Source organism: Rhinoraja longicauda, chromosome 23 (genome assembly GCF_053455715.1).
Source record: "Rhinoraja longicauda isolate Sanriku21f chromosome 23, sRhiLon1.1, whole genome shotgun sequence".
Taxonomy (NCBI): domain Eukaryota; kingdom Metazoa; phylum Chordata; class Chondrichthyes; order Rajiformes; family Arhynchobatidae; genus Rhinoraja; species Rhinoraja longicauda.
In genome coordinates this window covers 31,788,831-31,809,559 of record NC_135975.1, presented here as the reverse complement: position 1 = coordinate 31,809,559, position 20,729 = coordinate 31,788,831, and the positions used below count along the sequence as shown (strand labels likewise).

The 20,729-nt window shown below is 49.2% G+C and overlaps 1 protein-coding gene across 5 annotated transcripts in view; it reads left to right on the top strand.

Annotated features, from left to right (window-relative positions):
- Positions 1 to 20,729, top strand: part of sox5 (SRY-box transcription factor 5) — a 278,595-nt gene that overhangs the window by 174,281 nt on the left and 83,585 nt on the right. For all 5 annotated transcript variants that reach the window (XM_078420000.1, XM_078420002.1, XM_078419999.1 and 2 more), the window contains exon 8: positions 17,735 to 17,814. In XM_078420000.1, the coding sequence (XP_078276126.1) occupies positions 17,735 to 17,814 (80 nt within the window). The remainder of the gene's footprint in view (positions 1 to 17,734; positions 17,815 to 20,729) is intronic.

The window sequence follows — 20,729 nt, the reverse complement described above, 5'->3', positions numbered from 1 at the left end:
TTTTGTGATAAAACATGACCGCCTAGACCGAGAGAAATCGAGTGGTATCTGCACATCGCGTTAGGCTGTGGGATTACCTGATGTGCTTTGAACACATAGTGATGAGCTCTTTGCAGGGATTGTTTGAAAGTAAAAAGCTATTCCACTCCTGCCTTTGCCTACTCCAAAGATTCGTAAAGATACTCCAATATACTCTGACTTGCGATTATCTCGACTGCTGTTACTTGCAACACTCGGGCTTTTGAGGGTAGTTTGGCTGTGACTCCACTGCCTGCTAGCTCTGTTACCTTGAGGGGAATGTGAGTACCTCACTCACTGGACTCCTGTACTCACTGGAGTTTAGAAGAATGAGGGGGGACCTCATCGAAACACACGGAATAGTGAAAGGCTTGGATAGAGTGGATGTGGAGAGGATGTTTGCACTTGGGGGAGTGTCTAGGACCAGAGGGCACAGCCTCAGAATAAAAGGACGTTCTTTTAGGAAGGTGATGAGGAGACATTTCTTTAGTCAAAGGGTGGTGAATCTGTGGAATTCTTTGCCACGGAAGGCTGTGGTGGCCGTCAGTGGATATTTCGAAGGCAGAGATAGATAGATTCTTGATTAATACGGGTGTCAGAGGTTATGGGGAGAAGGAAGGAGAATGGGGTTAGGAGGGAGAAATAGATCAGCCATGACTGAAAGGTGGAGTAGACTTGATGGGCCGAATGGCCTAATTCTAGTCCTATTCGTTATGACCTTACCTCTGGTACAGTGCTTCCATCTCCTTGGGTCTGATGCCCTCAGCTCTTGGTTTAGAGTTTATTGCATGGAACCACACCCTTCAGCCCACCCAGTTCATGCCAATGCCATCACCCCTTCACACGAGTTCCATGTTATCCCACTTTCTCATCCACTCCCTACACACGAGGGGGCAATTTACAGAGGGCCTACACACCCTCACGTCTTTGGGATGTGAGAGGAAACTGAAGCACCCGGAGGAGACCCACGCGGTCACGGGGAACTTGCAAACTCCACACAGAGACAGCAGCCGAGGTCAAGGTCGAAGAAGGGTCTCGACCCGAAGCGTCACCCGTTCCTTCTCTCCAGAGACGCTGCCTGACCCGCTGAGTTACTCCAGCATTTTGTGTCTAGCCCAGGTTTGTAGGTTAATTAGCTTGGTATAAATGTAAATTGTCCCCATTGTGTGTGAGATAGTTAATTTGAGGGGGGATTGCTGGTTGGTGTGAACTCGGTGTTTCCGCACTGTATCTCTAAACTAAACTAAACCCATTCACTCAAGAAAAATCACATTCAATTGCAACATACTTTAAAAAGTGCGATCTGTATTTTCTGTCTGCCCTGAACTTAGCAAGTATAATGTGCTTTGTACCCAGTCGAAATGTGTCTTACATGAGATGTTAAGACATCTAGGGATTTGAAGACTTTAGATTTCATAGACTGATTAAGCTATTCAAGCCGTATCATTCTGCTCATCTGGAACAGTTGATGGTTATTGTAAATTAATTTGCAGCTGAATAAATATTACTGATTAGTCTGACTCTGATATTGAATCTGGGGCAATAATAAATTGTATCCCCAGGACCCTTATTTAATGCATGGTTAATGGATTTGATTCATTGAGATTTTTGTTCATGCATTGTGTCGAGATAAGCCATTTGTGTAGACGTTCGTTCCTGGAAAAAGCAAGTTGTGTTTAAGCATGCTGAAGTTTGCACGGGGCAGGATTCCTGTCACCAGCTGTGCATTCACTGAAGCAGCGTTTCATGGGAGTGGCCTTCGTTCAGTTTAGTTTAGAGATAGAGCGTGGAAACAGGCCCTCGGGCCCACAGAGTCCACGCCGGCCAGCGATCCCCGCACACTAGCACTATCCTACACACACTAGAGACAATTTACCCTAATACCAAGCCAACTGACCTACAAACCTGTACGTCTTTGGAGTGTGGGAGGAAACCCAAGATCTCGGAGAAAACCCACGCAGGTCACGGGGAGAACGTACAAACTCCACACTGACAGCACCAGTGGTCGGGATCGAACCCGGGTCCCCCGGTACTGCAAGCGCAGTAAGGCAGTAGCTCTACCACTGCGCCACCGTGCCACACCGTACTGTCTTGTGCATTATGAAGGCACATTACATCCTGATAATTATGGTGCTCTTTTCATATGCGTCCGCTTTCTGGATTGATAAGAGCACGAAAGCAAAGAGGTCTGACTCAAGTGGGCAATGGGTTTGGATTTGGCTAATAGATTTTCATTAAAGGCGGCACGGTGGCGCAGCGGTAGAGTTGCTGCCTCGAGAGGCCAGGTGCAGGAAGATTGTTCCCGATGTTGGGGAAGTCCAGAACAAGGGGTCACAGTTTAAGGATAAGAGGGAAGTCTTTTAGGACCGAGATGAGAAAGTTTTTTTTCACACAGAGAGTGGTGAATCTGTGGAATTCTCTGCCACAGAGGGTAGTTGAGGCCAGTTCATTGGCTATATTTAAGAGGGAGTTAGATGTGGCCCTTGTGGCTAAAGGGATCAGGGGGTATGGAGAGAAGGCAGGTACGGGATACTGAGTTGGATGATCAGCCATGATCATATTGAATGGCGGTGCAGGCTCGAAGGGCCGAATGGCCTACTCCTGCACCTACTTTCTATGTTTCCATGTTTCTATAACCGAAATCCGCTATGTAGAGGTCCTTTATTGTGAGGGGTTACGGTATTAGATACACAAAACACAACTATGCCCTGAGACATTTCATGTCCATTAGTGATAGGAGCAGAATTAGGTCATTCGGCCCATCGAGTCTATTCCACCATTCAATCTTGGCTGATCTATCTCTCCCTCCTGACCCCATTCTCCTGCTTTCTCCCCATAATCCCTGATACCCGTACTAATCAAGAATCTGTCAATATCCACCTTTAAAATATCCATTGACTTGGCCTGCGCAGTCTTCTGTGGCAATGAATTCCACAGGTTCACCACCCTCTGACTAAAGAAATTCCTCCTCATCTCCATTCTAAAGGTACGTCCATTTATTATGAGGCTGTGGCCTCTGCGCCTGGACTCCCCCACTGGCGGAAACATCCTCTCCACGTAGAATCATAGAGTCATAGAGTGATACAGTGTGGAAACAGGCCCTTCGGCCCAACTTGCCCACACCGACCAACATGTCCCAGCTCCATCCAAGACCGCAAGAAATTGCAGACAATTGTGGACGCAGCCCAGACCATCACGCCCAGCCCCGCCTGCCCAGTCCCGCCAGCCCAGACCATCACAGCCCAGTCCCGCCTGCCTGCATTCGGTCCGTATCCCTCCAAACATCTACTCTATCCAGACCTTATTTGCGATCTATATCAGCGACAGAGAGAGGACAGAGTGTATCTTGCTAATGATGTAAAACGAGTTGGGAAAGTGATGTGTGGAGGAGGCTGATGTTCTCCGTGGGGGATATTGACAGGTAAATAAGTGGGCATGAAGATGGCAGGTGAAGAAGGAATACTTTGACAAAAAAACTTTTATTTTGCAAAATGACGAGTAACTAGTATTTGTTGGTGTCCTGGTAGCTACAGAGGTTCTGGTACACATGAAGCTGAAGATGAACACGCAGATACTGTCATGGAAAAGCAAATATTATGCTGCCGTTTATTGCAAATCGTGTGGATTAATAAGAGGGAGGAAATATTGCTGAACCTGCACAGTTTCGTTTAGTTTTGTTTAGAGACACAGTGTAGAAACGGGCCCATCGGAACACCGAGTCCGCCCCGTCCAACAATCACCCCGTGCTTTAGTTCTTTCCTACGTTCCAGCAGGCAGGAGGGACTAGTGTAGATGGGACATGTTGGTCAATGTGGGCAAGTTGGGCCGGAAAACCATGATGTATGATTCTATGACTCTTATGATTCTACGACAATTTACTGAAGCCAATTAACCTGCAAACCTGCACGTTTTTGAAGTATGTGGGAGGAAACCGGAGCACCCGGAGAAAACCCACCTGGTCACAGGGAGAACGTGCAAACTCCGTACAGACAGTGCCCGTAGTCAGGATCGATCCCGGGTCTCTGGCGTTGTTGGGCAGCAACTCTACCGCTGCGCCATCGTGCCGCCAGAGGGCCGTGGTGTTTCTGCACCCGGAGTACAGTGACTGGACTTGGTCTAAGGAAGGATGCACTTAGCTTGGAGATAGTTGTGTGTAGATTCACCAGGTCAGTAGTTGTATGGCGATGTTATCCTACAAGGAGAGATTGAGTAGGAATAGGGATACTGTGACTGCAACATGTCATAAGGAACTGGTAGATTGGAGAGTGCTCTTGTGACTGGGTGGTGTTACTGACTAAATGTTCAGGAGTCTGCCACGTAGAGTCATAGAGCTGTACAGCATGGAAACTGGCCCCTTGACCCACCTTGTCCATGCCAGCCATTTCCTGTGGTGAATCTGTGGAATTCCATTGCCTCGGACGGAGGCCAAGGCATTGGGTATTTTTTAAGTATTTTTAAACTCAAGTTTATTTGTCACATGCACATACACGATGTGCAGTGAAATGAAAGTGGCAATGCCTGCGGATTGTGCACAAAAAAGAATTACAGTTACAGCATATAAATAAAGTTAATACAGTTAATACAGAGAAGACAAAATTTAGTCCCAGGAGTTATAAAAGTTAACAGTCCTGATGGCCTGTGGGAAGAAACTCCGTCTCATCCTCTCCGTTTTCACAGCGTGACAGCGGAGGCGTTTGCCTGACCGTAGCATCTGGAACAGTCCGTTACTGGGGTGGCAGGGGTCCCTCATGATCTTGCTTGCTCTGGATCTGCACCTCTTGATGTATAGGTCCTGCAGGGGGGGGCGAGTTGTAAGGGGTTTCTGCGCCGAGCTTTCGCCCGACCTAAGGTCCCCGTGCCTTGCTCTGATCCCTTGACCAGGCCGTGCACACTGGTTCCCCGTGAGTGGTTCGACCCACTCACCCCTTACGGTTCTAAACACTGGGCTTAGATGCAGGAGCTCTTATAGTGCAGAAAAAAATCAACCAGACCAGATTTTAAAACCAGGGTTTAAATTAAAAAGGCTTTTATTCAGCACTTGGGACTATTGTCCATGAATACTTATACAGTTCTATAATACATGTCTATGAAACACATACCGAATCGCACGAATACTTATAACTATGAATCATAAAACACACACGGTTCTATAAGACATATACACGAATACCTTTTACTTATGAATTCTTAAACACAGTTCTGCAAGACACATACACGACTGTAAGATGGGGAACGCACGACGCATCGCAACCTTGACCAACACATATTTTAGTACACACCCAACGTTTATTCACAACCACCCTCCCCTCTCCACTAAACTATGTCCAGGATATGTAGGATTTGGAATGCATGCTCACCATGGGGCTATTACTGGGGTTACTGGCTGTTCGTTTGGCAGTATTTCTCCTCGAGTTGCGTGCCTGTTCCTCTCTCTTGCATCCGTTTTTCTTGCCTGTCTTTTCTTCCTCCTGCATTCGTTTTCTTGCCTGCTTGCGTTTCTTGCAGGTTTTCTTCTAGCTTCAGCTTCTTCTTCCAGTATTTCTTCTTGACTTCAGACTTCGAACCCGGTTTTCTCTGCGCTTCTTGCCTCCTGTCCGTCTTAACTTTTTCACCCAAAGTAGTGGCCAGTTATACTGTTTCTGACCCGTCCTATCTCCCGCCAGATCTTGGAATCCTTTTGTTCAAAAGATATGTATGAGGTTTTATCTTCTGATCTGCCTTATGTTCCGGGATACCGGGGATGGCCAGACGGTGTAAATTGGGATTTCATTGTGAGGTGATGGGTGTTAACTGGTTTCCCATCACCTACCAGGTAGTTTTCTATGGGCTATGTGCCCTCTCACTGAGATGAACTATTTAGGTCGGTTTGGGGCATTGTGAGTATGCTGATGTCAGCGCCCCAGTGTCTGGACTCCGACCTGGTTTCGTAGGTTTCTGCATGGCCAATACCCATCCTTTGTTCTGGCCATGGCTTTGCAGAAAACCTCGAGACTGGGATGTAAGGTTTTTACCTTTTTGTGGCTGGTCACGAGGTCCTGCGGCCATTTTAGGACCCACAGATTGTGACATCCTTTGTTAATCTGACCGCAGCCTTTCTCCGCTATCAGCCCCAGTCTCCCGTTTAAAATGTCCAAACTGCAGCTCTTTGGTATTGCGTTGCTTTTCAAATGAGGGAAAACTTCTCAAATCTTACAGTCCCTCCTGTTGATTTGCATAACCCCAGCTTATCGAATCAATTAAATAATGTGGTTGAGCAATGTTTTCCCGATTCTCCATATCCAGACCCCTGAGGTTTTTAACTAAACTAGTGTTTCATTGCGAACGTACAGTCCCCATCTCTTAGGCTGATCTTTACTGCCCGTGTCCCGGGCAAAACTATATTACATGTACATTTTCATATCGGACATATACACCTACACCTTGTCCCAGGCCGATGCCTCCGCCATCCTCCTACTGGTGTCAGCTGCAATGTAGGACATGAAAACAATACAACAGTAAAACGATACATTTTTTTTTTTTTTACATTCCTTCACAAATTCGAATACAAAAACCTAGTTTATACAAATTTTAAAAGGGGACAATATAAAACACAGTCTACTCGGTGAGGAGGGGGGGCACGTCCTCCTAGCAGCTTGCGGCTGGGTCCTGCTCGCCCACCCGCACGTAACGGTCTCTCCATTCTCCTTGATATACCCGGTAAGTCTTTCAGTTTCCCTGGGGCACCACTCCGGCAACCGCACCTCGGTGAGGTTTAAAATCACCGAGGCTACCGCGTAGTGCACCCCCTGGTACAATACCTGGTCAGTCAGTATCAGTACCAGGCCATTCCCGGGCCCCTTAGTGGTTTTTGGGCACTCACACTCCTGTGCTACTGCCAGCGGAACTGTGGGAGGTGTCATGCGTGGTCTGGTGATGAGTTCAGTGGCGTTTACCGGGATCGGGGAAAGGGGGACCCCACAAGCCCGCGAGCTAACATCCCACCTCATCCCCTTACCGTCATCCTGCCACTGTCTCTGAAAAAAAATATGCTGTTGCCCGTGGGGCAACGATACCTTGAACCCCACATACACATATAAATCCCCTCATCCGGTTCCCACCATTTGTCCCAACACACACTCAACTGTTCTTTAGTCCCAGAAATAGTTCTGTGAGTGTTGTTGTTAAGTCTCTCCCACTCAACAGTGGAGTTGGCCATTGTCCTGCTCGTTTTCCTCAGCCACCACCGCCTGCTCACGGGGACCTTCCCCGTGCATACCAGGCAGATCCTTTTGCCAACGGTGGCGCTGATGTTTTGGGCGATGATCTTGATTCTCGGGCACAATAATGAAGCGTCCCGATAAGCAAAACCTGGGGCGCTGGAATACTCTGAAGAGTTCGATCCCAGCCACCCCGGCCACCGGCCTTCATGGAAGTAAACTGCGGTCTCCTCCGCTTCTCTCCTTCCAGTCCCATCGGTCGTGATGGGAGCCGTGTCCCCGGAGCAGCCGTAGACGATGATGTCCTTGGTGTGGCCCCGATAGGTCCACCCACATCCGATCGCCGTGGCAAAGATCCACCATACGAGTGCCTCCTTCCACTCCAGAAAACAGATAAAGGAGAATGGTATAGCCAGCCTCTTGGGGAGCGCTTGGCTTTGTTAAACGCCTCTGCGGGCTGGTCTCTTGACCCCCAGCCTGCACCCCACACCCACACATCCTGGACGCATCAACTTTATTTAAACGCTAACTATCCCCACAAAACTTATCAAAAATAGCTTATCCTTATCTAAAATACCTATCCTTATCTATATTACCTAAAATATCTTAAATAGCTTATCCTTATCTAAAATACCTATCCTTATTTATATTATCTAAAATATAATACAGCGCCGCCTTCCCAGGGCGGCTCAGCTAATCCCTGTCAGGGCTGCAGCGGGTCGTCTCCTGCGGCTGCACCACGCTGTCTCCCACCTTTGATCCTCCGCAGCCTGTCGCTGCCTGGCGGGGGCTAGGTCCCCTCCGGGACGTAAGCTCCCTCCTCCCTACTTGGCTCCCGTACCTCGGGGCGTGATTGACCTCTGGCCAAAACTTCCTAAGTTGGGGTTTCCTGCTGGACCTACGGAGGATCACCTTAGGCACTGCCCCCTGGACAGCCTGGCTGAGGACCGGTTCCTGCCGTGCCGCAGCTCGGGTACCCCCCGCAGCTGCCGACCCTGGCCCCGCCTCATCCAGCTCTGCCCCCTTGGTGCTGGGTATACCCGCGGCATCCGGCCTCACTCTACCTGTATCTACAGGTGGTGAGCCTTCGCTCGCTACCCCCGCCTTCCTGGTGCTTGAGTCGGGGACGTTACTGTCGTCCACCTCCGACTCCTCTTCCTCCGTAATGGGGTCCAGCCCCTGGTCGAGCTGATCAGGCTCTTCCTCATCTGAATCCCTCCCAAAACGGGAGACCCTCCATTCCTGGAGAATGTCCTCCCCCCTCACGCAGGCAACCTTGCCTGTCTGCGTGACCTGCCTCATCCTTGGCTGTGAACGCGCGCCAGCCTGTTCCTTCCCTGTGAACCCCGCCAGTGCGAAAGGGACCCCCGTGGACAGGGGAGAGTCAAAGGGTTCCTCTGTGTGGACCACGGTGCATGAAGCCCCCGTGTCCAACAGATAACTGCCCCTTTGCCTCTCCACTACCATCTCCACAAGCGGCCTCTTCCACGCATCGTAGCGGAGAGGACACAGATAGGCAGGCTGCGTGGGCTGATGTCATTGGGGAATGTCCAGTGCCCCCCTCGCACCCGGTGAGCCGGTAGCGACTGCCACCTTCCCCTGGGCGGCCATGAGGGACTGCATCACCTCGATCATTGTTTCGATGATCTCGGGCTTAACTGGGACCTCGGTGCGCTGGGTGGTGCCAACCCTATCTTCCTTGGTGTGGGCCCTGCAATCCTTCTGCCAGTGCCCCACCTTACCGCACTTAAAACACTTTGACTGTGCGGTAGGGTTACCCTCCTGTCGCCACTCCTTTTGGGCCAGTGCAGTAGCCTCCGCTACGTACACCTTCCCTGTTACGAGTCGGGTAGACGTACTCCGGGTGTTTCTATACCCTACCGTGAGATGGTCTAAAACTGCCTCCTCCGTGCTATTTGTGGGATCAAACCAGGCTTTCGCCTGCTTCCTGACGGCTGCCAGGCTGTTTGACACCAAGCAACGGAGCCACTGGGCTCTCCCATTCCCGGCCAGGTCATCCCGCGCGGGGACGTGCGGGCAACTGCTCTGATATACTGACCACAGTCGCGCCGCAAAAACCCTTGGGGGTTCTCCCTCCATCTGGAGGGTCCTCTCTAATCGGGCAAATGGACCCTCATCGCCCACTCCCAAGACTTCCAGGACCTCGTCCCGCAGGAGATCGTAGGTCCTGGTCCCTCTTTTACTCTCATCTGAGAGGCATTGGAGGATCGAGCTGTCCAGGGAGGACAGCAACAATTTTGCCCGTTCTCCCTCGTCGCAACCGTTGATTGCGGCGGTTTGCTCGATCTCCCTGAAATGTAGTGAGGGGTCCCCTGATTCGGACAATTTTGCTACATGCCCGATCATAGCTCTTAAATGCTGGGAGTTGTGGGGCACCATGATCTCGCTCTGAATGGGTCCTGTGTCCCCATTCTCCGTGGGGGGTCCCCGTCTGGTTTCCAGGACCGGGCACATGGGTGCCGGTGCCGAGTATTCTACCGGGAGCTCCTCTCTCTCTCTTTCCCCTACACTACCCCTTTTCCAGGATGCCTCGTAGCTAGGGGAATTGTGGAGTCTGGGGGCTGAAGCCACCATGGTCTTTCTAGGGATCGGAACCGGGACCTTCGCACCCGTTAGTGACTGGCCCGCGGGGGGGTTCATCAAACAGACCAGCCCGCTTGCTTTATTTAAAGCACCCCGCAGACCCTCTATCTCCTGCAGGCAGGCCCCGTGGTCGGCCCCTTCCGACCTGTCCTCCAAAACCATTTTATAGGCTGCCCTAACTCCCTTAAGTTTCTCTTCCTGGGTCTCCAGCTGGTGGCTCAGGGAAGCGCACTGCTCCCTGAGCTTGCCCTTACTGCGCATAGCCTCAGTGATCTGACACTCCATCAGCTCTACCCTGGCCTTGTGGCGGTTGGTTACGACCCGGCGCTCCTTGTTTAAAGAGTCCAGAGCCTCAATCAACTGGTTCCCACCCGCAGCCTTCTCCTCTACCTCCTCCTGAAGGTCCCTGATCTGGGCTGCCTGTGCCACAACCACGCGGTCCAAAAGCTGGACCTGCTTTTTATAGCAGGTCAGCCAGACAGCCTTTTCTACAGATTTCTTATGGGCTGTACTGGCCGTCCACCGGATCGCTGCATCCAGTGGGCGCTTGTCATCTAGTAACGCACACATCCATTGTTTGGTGATATTCACCTTACTAAACACATAGTCCGCAATGCGCTCGTCCATTATGTCCCTAGTTTTAAAATCTTTTTCTGGTACACTATCATCCTGCTGCCAGTGTCCCTTCGTGGTCGCCATTATCTGTAAGGGGTTTCTGCGCCGAGCTTTCGCCCGACCTAAGGTCCCCGTGCCTTGCTCTGATCCCTTGACCAGGCCGTGCACACTGGTTCCCCGTGAGTGGTTCGACCCACTCACCCCTTACGGTTCTAAACACTGGGCTTAGATGCAGGAGCTCTTATAGTGCAGAAAAAAATCAACCAGACCAGATTTTAAAACCAGGGTTTAAATTAAAAAGGCTTTTATTCAGCACTTGGGACTATTGTCCATGAATACTTATACAGTTCTATAATACATGTCTATGAAACACATACCGAATCGCACGAATACTTATAACTATGAATCATAAAACACACACGGTTCTATAAGACATATACACGAATACCTTTTACTTATGAATTCTTAAACACAGTTCTGCAAGACACATACACGACTGTAAGATGGGGAACGCACGACGCATCGCAACCTTGACCAACACATATTTTAGTACACACCCAACGTTTATTCACAACCACCCTCCCCTCTCCACTAAACTATGTCCAGGATATGTAGGATTTGGAATGCATGCTCACCATGGGGCTATTACTGGGGTTACTGGCTGTTCGTTTGGCAGTATTTCTCCTCGAGTTGCGTGCCTGTTCCTCTCTCTTGCATCCGTTTTTCTTGCCTGTCTTTTCTTCCTCCTGCATTCGTTTTCTTGCCTGCTTGCGTTTCTTGCAGGTTTTCTTCTAGCTTCAGCTTCTTCTTCCAGTATTTCTTCTTGACTTCAGACTTCGAACCCGGTTTTCTCTGCGCTTCTTGCCTCCTGTCCGTCTTAACTTTTTCACCCAAAGTAGTGGCCAGTTATACTGTTTCTGACCCGTCCTATCTCCCGCCAGATCTTGGAATCCTTTTGTTCAAAAGATATGTATGAGGTTTTATCTTCTGATCTGCCTTATGTTCCGGGATACCGGGGATGGCCAGACGGTGTAAATTGGGATTTCATTGTGAGGTGATGGGTGTTAACTGGTTTCCCATCACCTACCAGGTAGTTTTCTATGGGCTATGTGCCCTCTCACTGAGATGAACTATTTAGGTCGGTTTGGGGCATTGTGAGTATGCTGATGTCAGCGCCCCAGTGTCTGGACTCCGACCTGGTTTCGTAGGTTTCTGCATGGCCAATACCCATCCTTTGTTCTGGCCATGGCTTTGCAGAAAACCTCGAGACTGGGATGTAAGGTTTTTACCTTTTTGTGGCTGGTCACGAGGTCCTGCGGCCATTTTAGGACCCACAGATTGTGACATCCTTTGTTAATCTGACCGCAGCCTTTCTCCGCTATCAGCCCCAGTCTCCCGTTTAAAATGTCCAAACTGCAGCTCTTTGGTATTGCGTTGCTTTTCAAATGAGGGAAAACTTCTCAAATCTTACAGAGTGTAGTTCCCATGGTGCATTCTGTCGAACGCACTACTCTCTGCAGGGCCATCCTGTCCTGGGCAGAGCTGTTCCCAAACCAGACTGTGATGTTGCCGGACAGGATGCTCTCTACATCCTGTCCGGGGTGAAGGCAGGAGAGTGGGGTTGAGAGGGAAAAACAGATCAGCCATGATTGAATGGCGCAGTGGATCCAATAAGCCTATTTCCACTGCATGTCTTATGGTCTGATTTTCAACCAAGTTGGCATTTGGGCTAATTCTGCATTTAGCCCATAACCCACTAAATCTTTCCTATCTGTACGTCCATCCAAATGTCTTTTAAAAGTCATAATTGTATCTGCTTCCACAGCTTCTGCTGGCAGTTCATTCCAGTTACGGACTTTGCTGTGTGAAAATGTCACCCAGTAAGTGGTAACTGGGCGGGAGGGAATGTGTCAAGAAGCAACCAGTTCATGAAGTGAGCATCTAATCAAACAGATCAGTGGAAAATCACAGGGCAGATATTTTAAACCATCCGCTGGGAAATTATTGGACCACGTAAAATTGCCACACGTTGGGATTTATGATTATTTGGCATAGGATCATTTGTAAATTAATTTATATTAAAATGTTGCGTTCAGCTTTGGAGGATTGTCCACAGAGGTGGCGTGGCGGTAGAGCCGCTGCCTCACAGCGCCAGACACCCGGGTTCGATCCTGACCTTGGGCGCTGCCTGTGTGCGCAGTTTGCACGTTCTCCCTGTGACTGCGTGGGTTTCCTCTGGGTTCTCTGGTTTCCTCCCACATTCCAAAGACGTGCGGGTTTGCAGGTTGATTGGCTTCGTCGGCACAGTGGCACGGCGGTTGAGTTGCTGCCTCACAGCGCCAGAGGCCTGGGTTCGATCCTGACCAGATGCTGCCTGTGTGGAGTTTGAACGTTCTCCCGGTGACCGCGTGGGTTTTCTCCCACGCTCCAAAGGCGTGCTGGTTTGTAGGTTAATTGGCCTCTGTAAAATTGTCCTTGGTGTGTAGGATAGAACTAATGTACAGGGAGATCTTTGGTCGGCGTGGGCCAAAGGGCCTGTTTCCCACACAGTATCTCTAAAACTAAAAACTAAAGAAGTTTTGCATAATATGGATTAGGTCAAGTAAGAATTTCAATGTTCTGATGTCTGTGAATGTAATAATTAAATATTCTTGACTCTTGGCTCATGGTTCCATCGGTCCAGATGTCACATCAGTCTGGGCTTGTATTTATTGGTTACCATGGCGATTTGGGATAATGGATTCATAAATGTACCCAACACACATTATGCATAGAACATAGAACAGTACAGCACAGAAAATAGACTCTTTGGCCCACTATATCCATGATACCAAGTCAAACTCATCTCTCCTGCCTACACGTGATCCATATCCCTCCATTCTCGGCATATCCAGGGAATCTACAGCATGCATTTTATCGGGATGCATCACAGCCTGGTCTGGGAACAGTTCCATCCAAGACCGCAAGAAATGGCAGACAATTGTGGACGCAGCCCAGACCATCGCACAAAACCAACCTTCCCTTCCATTGACCTCCTGTACACTTCACGCTGCCTCGGCAGGGCCAGCAGCATAATCAAGGATGAGTCTCACCCCGGCCACTCCCTCTTCTCCCCTCTCCCCAGGCAAGAAAACGCACAACTCCAGATTTAGGGACAGTTTCTTCCCAGCTGTTATCAGGCAACTGAACCAGTATATCAACAAATAGAGAGCAATCCTGAGCTACTATCTAGAAACATAGAATCATATAAAATAGGTGCAGGAGGAGGCCATTCGGCCCTTCGAGCCAGCACCGCCATTCATTGTGATCATGGCTGATCGTCCACAATCAATAACCCGTGCCTGCCTTCTTCCCATATCCCTTGATTCCACTAATCCCTAGAGCTCTATCTAACTCTCTCTTAAATCCATCCAGTGATTTAGCTTCCACTGCCCGCTGTGGCAGAGAATTCCACAAATTCACAACTCTCTGGGTGAAAAAGTTCCTTCTCACCTCAGTTTTAAATGGCCTCCCCTTTATTCTAAGACTGTGGCCCCTGGTTCTGGACTCTTCCCAACATTGGGACCATTTTTCCTGCATCTAGCGACTGACTGAACACTCTCAAACTATCATCAATCTGACTTTACAGGACTTTATTTTGCACCAAAACATTCGTCCCTTTTATCATGCATCTGTACACTGTAAATGGCTGGATTGTAATCATGTATTGTCTTTCCGTTGACTGGTTAGCACGCAACAAACGCTTTTCACTGTGCCTCGGTACACGTGACAATAAATTAAACTAAACTAAACTATCCATGTGCAAATCTAAAAGCCTCTTAAACACCACTGTGGTACCTGCCTCGACCACCATCGGTGCAGAGTGTTCCAGGCACCCACCATTCTCACATTCTCTGTGTAAAACAAAAATGCCCCCACTCATCCCCTTTGAACTCTGCCCACTTTAAAGCGATAACCTCCAGTTTTTGACATTTCACCTTTGACCCCACTATGTCAGGAAGGTCAAAGTTCAATAGACAATAGACAATAAGTGCAGGAGTAGGCACTTCGAGCTAGCACCGCCATTCAAAGTGATCATGGCTGATCATTCTCAATCAGTAGCCTGTTCCTGCCTTCTCCCCATACCCCCTGACTCTGCTATCCTTAAGAGCTCTATCTAGCTCTCTCTTGAATGTATTCAGAGAATTGGCCTCCACTGCCTTCTGAGGCAGAGAATTCCACAGATTCACAACTCTCTGACTGAAAATGTTTTTCCTCATCTCAGTTCTAAATGGCCTACCCCTTATTCTTAAACTGTGGCCCCTTGTTCTGGACTCCCCCAACATTGGGAACACGTTTTCTGCCTCTAATGTGTCTAACCCCTTAATAATCTTATACGTTTCGATAAGATCTCCACTTCAGAATTGAAGGGCGCTCTTTTAGAAAGGGAGGAGGAACTTCTTTAGTCAGAGGGTAGTTAATCTGTGGAACTCATTGCCACAGAGGGCTGTGGAGGCCAAGTCAGTGGATATTTTTAAGGCAGAGATAGACAAATTCCTGATTAGACCGGGTGTCAAGGGTTATGGAGAGAAGCCTTGAGAATGGGGCTGAGATGAAAAGATAGATCTGCCATCTTCTTCTTTCGTATCCATCGTCCATGTTTCAAATGTTACATCGCTGTCATCGTCCGTCTTGAAAAAGGGCGCAAGCTTCCGGCGACAGTCAGTGGGAGCCATCACTTGTACAATAGATGATGGTGGTGGCAGAATTAGCTCAGGACACTTCGCGTTTCCAGCCCCGCGACGTGGACGCTTCTGCGATGGGGCCAGATCTGCCGTGATTGAATGGCGGACTAGACTTGATGCACCGAGTGGCCTAATTCTACTGCTATAATCTGTGAACCTGTGAACTTGTGGAAGACTACATTATTATAATTTTTGAACAACTATAGATTCAGCCTACAAGGTAACGTGAGATCAATAGCAGGGACAATTACCTTATATTTAATTCTCAATTGATGCTATTTTTGTAACTTTGTCAGTGCTAGAAACACGGTGCACTGCCCAGATGAGGTCTGCTGTGTGATTTTACCTGGTGGTGTGCGAAACAAAGTGTTTCACTGCACAGCAGTACATGTGACAATAAAGTATCCTTGAAGCATTGAATCATTAAATTCATTGCAACCTAACGTTTCATCTGAACCGTTGAGATGTGCCAGCATTTTGTGTTCTACGCAAGATTCCAGCATCGTATGGTATCCTTGCCTTCATTGCTGGGGGCATTGAATGTAAGAGTCAGGAAGTCACGATGTAGCTCCACAGGGCTTTGGCTAGTCGGTATTTGGAGTGTTGTGTACAGTCCTGGTCGCCCCATTACAGGACAGATATGGGGGCTTTGTAGAGTGCAGAAGAAGTTTATCAGAATCCTTCCTGGATTAGAGTGTTTCAGCTACAGAGAGAGGCTGAATAGACTTAGATTGTTTTCTCTGGAGCAGCAGAGGTTGAGGGGAGACTTGTCAGAAGAATTAAAAATATGGGGGGGGGGCATAGATAAGATAGACAGTCAGAACTTTTTTTCCCAGGGTAGAAATGTTCAACTCTAGAGGGCAGAGCTATAGGATAAAAGGGGGAAGGTTTAATGGAGATGTGTGGGGCAAGTGTTTTTACACATAGAGTGGTCAGGGCTTGGAATGCATTGCCAGGGGTGGTGGTGGAGTAGAGTTGCCAACTGTCCCGTATTAGCCAGGACATCCGTATTTTGGGCTAAATTGGTTTGTCCCGTGTGGGACCGCACTTGTCCCATATTAGACCCGGTCGGCGCTGTAGGCCCGGGCTCTGTAGCCCGGGGGCCGCTGTAGTCCCGAACAGTGCAGGCCCGGGCGCCGCCTAACGGAGGTAGTCTAGCAACCCGCCTCCCGGCCCGGACGGCTGCCATTGGTGGAGCGGGAGCACGTGGCCGCTGGCTGGGTGAGGTCACGTGGGGCGCAGGGCGGTGACGTCACCCTTTGTCCCTTATTTGGGAGTGAGGAAGTTGGCAACTCTTTGGTGGTGGCTGATATGACAGTGGCGTTTAATAGGATTTTACAATAAGCACATGGATATGCAGGGAATGGAGGGAAATGGATCATCTGCAGGCAGATAAGAACAGATTAACTTGGCATCATGTTTGGAACTAAGATTGTAGGCCGAAGGGCTGGTTCCTGTGCTGCACTGTTCTATGCTCTATGTTCCATCTGCAGTCCCTTGTGCCTATGCTATTAAATTCATCGCTAGTTTTCTTTTTGAGAGATCAAAGTCTAGAGGATTTTGCCAAGACTCGAGGGCCTGAGCTACAAGAAGAGGTTGAGAGGGCTGGGTCTCTATTCTTTGGAGCGCAGGAGGATGAGGGGTGATCTTATAGAGGTGTACAAAATCATGAGAGGAATAGATCGGGTGGATGCTCTTGCCCGGAGTAAGGGAATCGAGAAGCAGAGGGCATAGGTTTAAGGTGAGGGGAGGAAAGATTTGATAGGGACCCGAGGGGGACTTTTACACGCAAAGGGTGGTGGGTGTATGGAACGAGCTGCCGGAGGGGGTAGTTGAGGCAGGGCCGATCGCAACGTTTAAGTAACATGTGGACAGGTACATGGATAGGACAGGTTTGGACGGATATGGGCCAAATGCAGGCAGGTGGGACTAAAGTAGATGGGACATGTTAGTCGGCGTAGGCAAGTTGGGCCGAAGGGCCTGTCTCCACGCTGTGTCACTCTATGACTCTGTGCTGCCTGAGCCGCTGAGTTATAGACAATAGACAATAGGTGCAGGAGGAGGCCATTCGGCCCTTCGAGCCAGCACCGCCATTCAATGTGATCATGGCTGATCATTCTCAATCAGTACCCCGTTCCTGCCTTCTCCCCATACCCCCTGACTCCGCTATCCTTAAGAGCTCTATCTAGCTCTCTCTTGAATGCATTCAGAGAATAGGCCTCCACTGCCTTCTGAGGCAGAGAATTCCACAGATTTACAACTCTCTGACTGAAAAAGTTTTTCCTCATCTCCGTTCTAAATGGCCTACCCCTTATTCTTAAACTGTTGCCCCTTGTTCTGGACTCCCCCAACATTGCGAACATGTTTCCTGCCTCTAACGTGTCCAACGTACTCCGGCACTTTGTGTTTTGCGAGAGTTAATCAATTTTTGGTGGTGTGTGTGGAAGGAACTATGTTTTTATCCACGCAGACTGTGAGGGATGGCGATGGGAAGGGGTCATTGACCGTGTCGTTTGGAGCTGGGCGGCGGAGTGTTTATGTAAGATGTTCTAAGACGTGCAATGTTCAATCTTGCAGATGAACCCTATCCTCTCCAGCTTATCCCCACCACGATGGCCGCAGCTGCTACCCCAGGACTTGGCCAGCTCCAGTTACAGGTAGGACATGTTGTGGCTGACGAGCGCAAGGCTCAGGGGCAGCGCTTCGGAGCAGATTGATCGATCGATTGATTGAAAGATAGGGCATGGGCAGCAAAATGGAAGCTGTGCTCAGATAAGCCAAGACCTTATTTTGTAAGAAAATAACTGCAGATGCTTTTACAAATCGAAGGTATTTATTCCGAAAATTTGCTGGAGTAACATCTCAGGAGAGAAGGAATGGGTGACGTTTCGGATCGAGACCCTCAGTCTGAAAGAAGGGACTCGATCAGAAATGTCACCTCCTGAGATGCTGCCTGACCTGCTGAGTTACTCCAGCATTTTGTGAATAAATACAAGATCTTATTTTAGTCCATTGTCACGTGTACCGAGGTACCGTGAAAAGCTTTTGTTGCGTGCCAACCAGCCGGCAGAAAGATAATACGTGATTACAATTGAGCCATTCACAGTGTACAGATGCAGGATGAAGGGACTAATGTTAAGTGCAAGGTAAATCCAGCAAAGTCCAATCAAAGATAGTCCGAGGGTCACCAATTAGGTAGAGAGTAGTTCATGACTGCTCTCTGGTTGTGGTAGGATGGCCCAGTTGCCTGATAACAGCTGGGAAGAAACTGTCCCTGAATCTGGAGGTGTGCGTATTCACACCTCAGTACCTTTTTGCCTGATGGGAGAGGGGAGGAGAGGGAGAGGGCGGGGTGCGACTTGTCCTTGATGATGCTGCTGGCCTTGCCGAGGCAGCGTGAGGTGTAAATGGAGTCATTGGAAGGGAGGTTGGTTTGTGTGATGGTCTGGGCTGCGTCCACTATTAGTTTGGGTATCACATTGGGCCGAATGGCCTGTTTGCATGCTGTGTGGCTCTGTGACACACAGATATAGTCAGAGACACCGCGATGGCAGAACCTGGAAATCAAAACCTACGACCTGATAGAAGGTTTGACCGACCTTTCTCAATGAACATTTTAAACAATGAATACAATAAGGACAGCACAGTGGTGCAGCGGCAGAAACGCTGCCTCACAGCACCAGAGACCCGGGTACGATCCTGGCCTCGGGTGCTGCCAGTGTGGAGTTTGCACGTTCTCCATGTTACCCGAAGGTAGACACAAAATGCTGGAGTAACTCATCGGGTCAGGCAGTATCTCGGGAGAGAAGGAATGGGCGACGTTTCGGGTCGAGACCCTTCTTCAGACTGATGTGACCCGAAACGTCACCCATTCCTTCTCTCCCGAGATGCTGCCTGACCCGATGAGTTACTCCAGCATTCTGTGTCTACCTTCGATTTAAACCGGCATCTGCAAATTCTTTTTCCTCCCCCATATTTCCCGCGTGGGTTTCTCCGGTTTCCTCACACATTTCAAAGACGTGCGGGTTTGTAGGTTAATTGGCTTTGGTAAATTGTAAGTTGTCCCTGGTGTGTAATTTAATGCTCTTGTGCGGGGTGACTGCTGGGCGGCACAGACTCGATGGGCTGAAGGGACTGTTTCCGCGCTGTATCTCAAAAGCCGCACGTTTGGACCACAAGCCCAATTTCCTCTCCTATTTTTTTTTCCTGTACTTAAAACCAAAGTCATGCAATGCAGAAAAAAATGATTTCTGACTTTAGTGTGGGAAAACATTTCAATTCCCCCCCAGCAACCAATGATTGATTGAAAGATAGAGCATGGAATCAGGCCCTTCTGCCCATCGAGTCCACGCCAACCGTCGACCACCCGTTCACACTAGTTCTTCATTATCCCACCTTTTCATCCATCCCCCTACACAATAGGGGCCATTTGACAGCGGGGGGAAATTAACCTACCAAGTATTAATTAAACTTGTGCATAATTTCAAAAACGCATTAATCAATAATGCCAAAAAAGGGAGGTAAAAATCTATGAACCCGCACGTCTTTGGGAGGTGGGAGGAAACTGGAGCACCCGGAGGAAACCATGGCGAGCGAGCAAACTCCACACAGACAGCCCCCGAGGTCAGGATCACACCCGGGCCTTCAACGCCGTGAGGCAGCAGCTCTACCAGCTGCGCCACCGTGCCGCCCTTTGTAGAAACAGGAACGTAGAAGATAGGTGCAGGAGGAGGCTATTTGGCCCTTTGAGCCACCTGATCATCATGGCTGATCATCTTGCCTGCCTTCTCCCCATATCCCTTGATTCCTCTTTTCACAAAAAACAGTTGGTAAATGGAAAACCGTAACCTTTGACAAGTAACTGCTTGACAAAGGCATCCTGCTGGTTGAGCGAGCCAAACGTGTGTGGGCTGGAAGCAACTCACTGTACAGGACCCGGCCTGTGGAGTAGGGCCCGACCAAGACCGAGCTGGAAAACCGAGGGAAATAGAGCATGCTTGCCAGGAAATTCCCACTGATTCAGCAACCTGCCCAGTGTCATGCTGAAGAAGATTACTTTCTCATTCAGCTGTCCGTACGAACATTACACACAGAGGTTGAAGGAGACACAAGTCCTCTCCCACCCCTCCTTCCTCCTCCAACCCACCACAACCAGTCTGAAGGGTCCCGACCCAAAACGCCACCTGTCCACATTCCGCAGAGATGCTGCCTGACCCGCTGAATTACTCCAGTACTTTGTGTCCTTTTTTTAATGTAAATCAGCATCTGCCATTCCTTGTCCAGGCAACTCGCTTTTTATGCATGTTTGACTGATGCATTTTTGAAATAACACTTGTTTAATTAATACAAAACCTGAGTTCTCCAGCACTTTGTGTCTTTTTTTGTAAACCAGCATCTGCAGTTCCTTGGGTTTGGTAACTTTGAAGAATCAATCTCTCTCTCTCTCTCTCTCTGACATCCTCTCTCTCTCTCCCTCCCTGACATCCTCTCTCTCTCTCCCTCCCTCCCTCCCGCCCTCTCTCTCCCTCTCTCACTCTCTCTCTCTCTCTCTCCCCCCCCTCCCCCTCTCTCT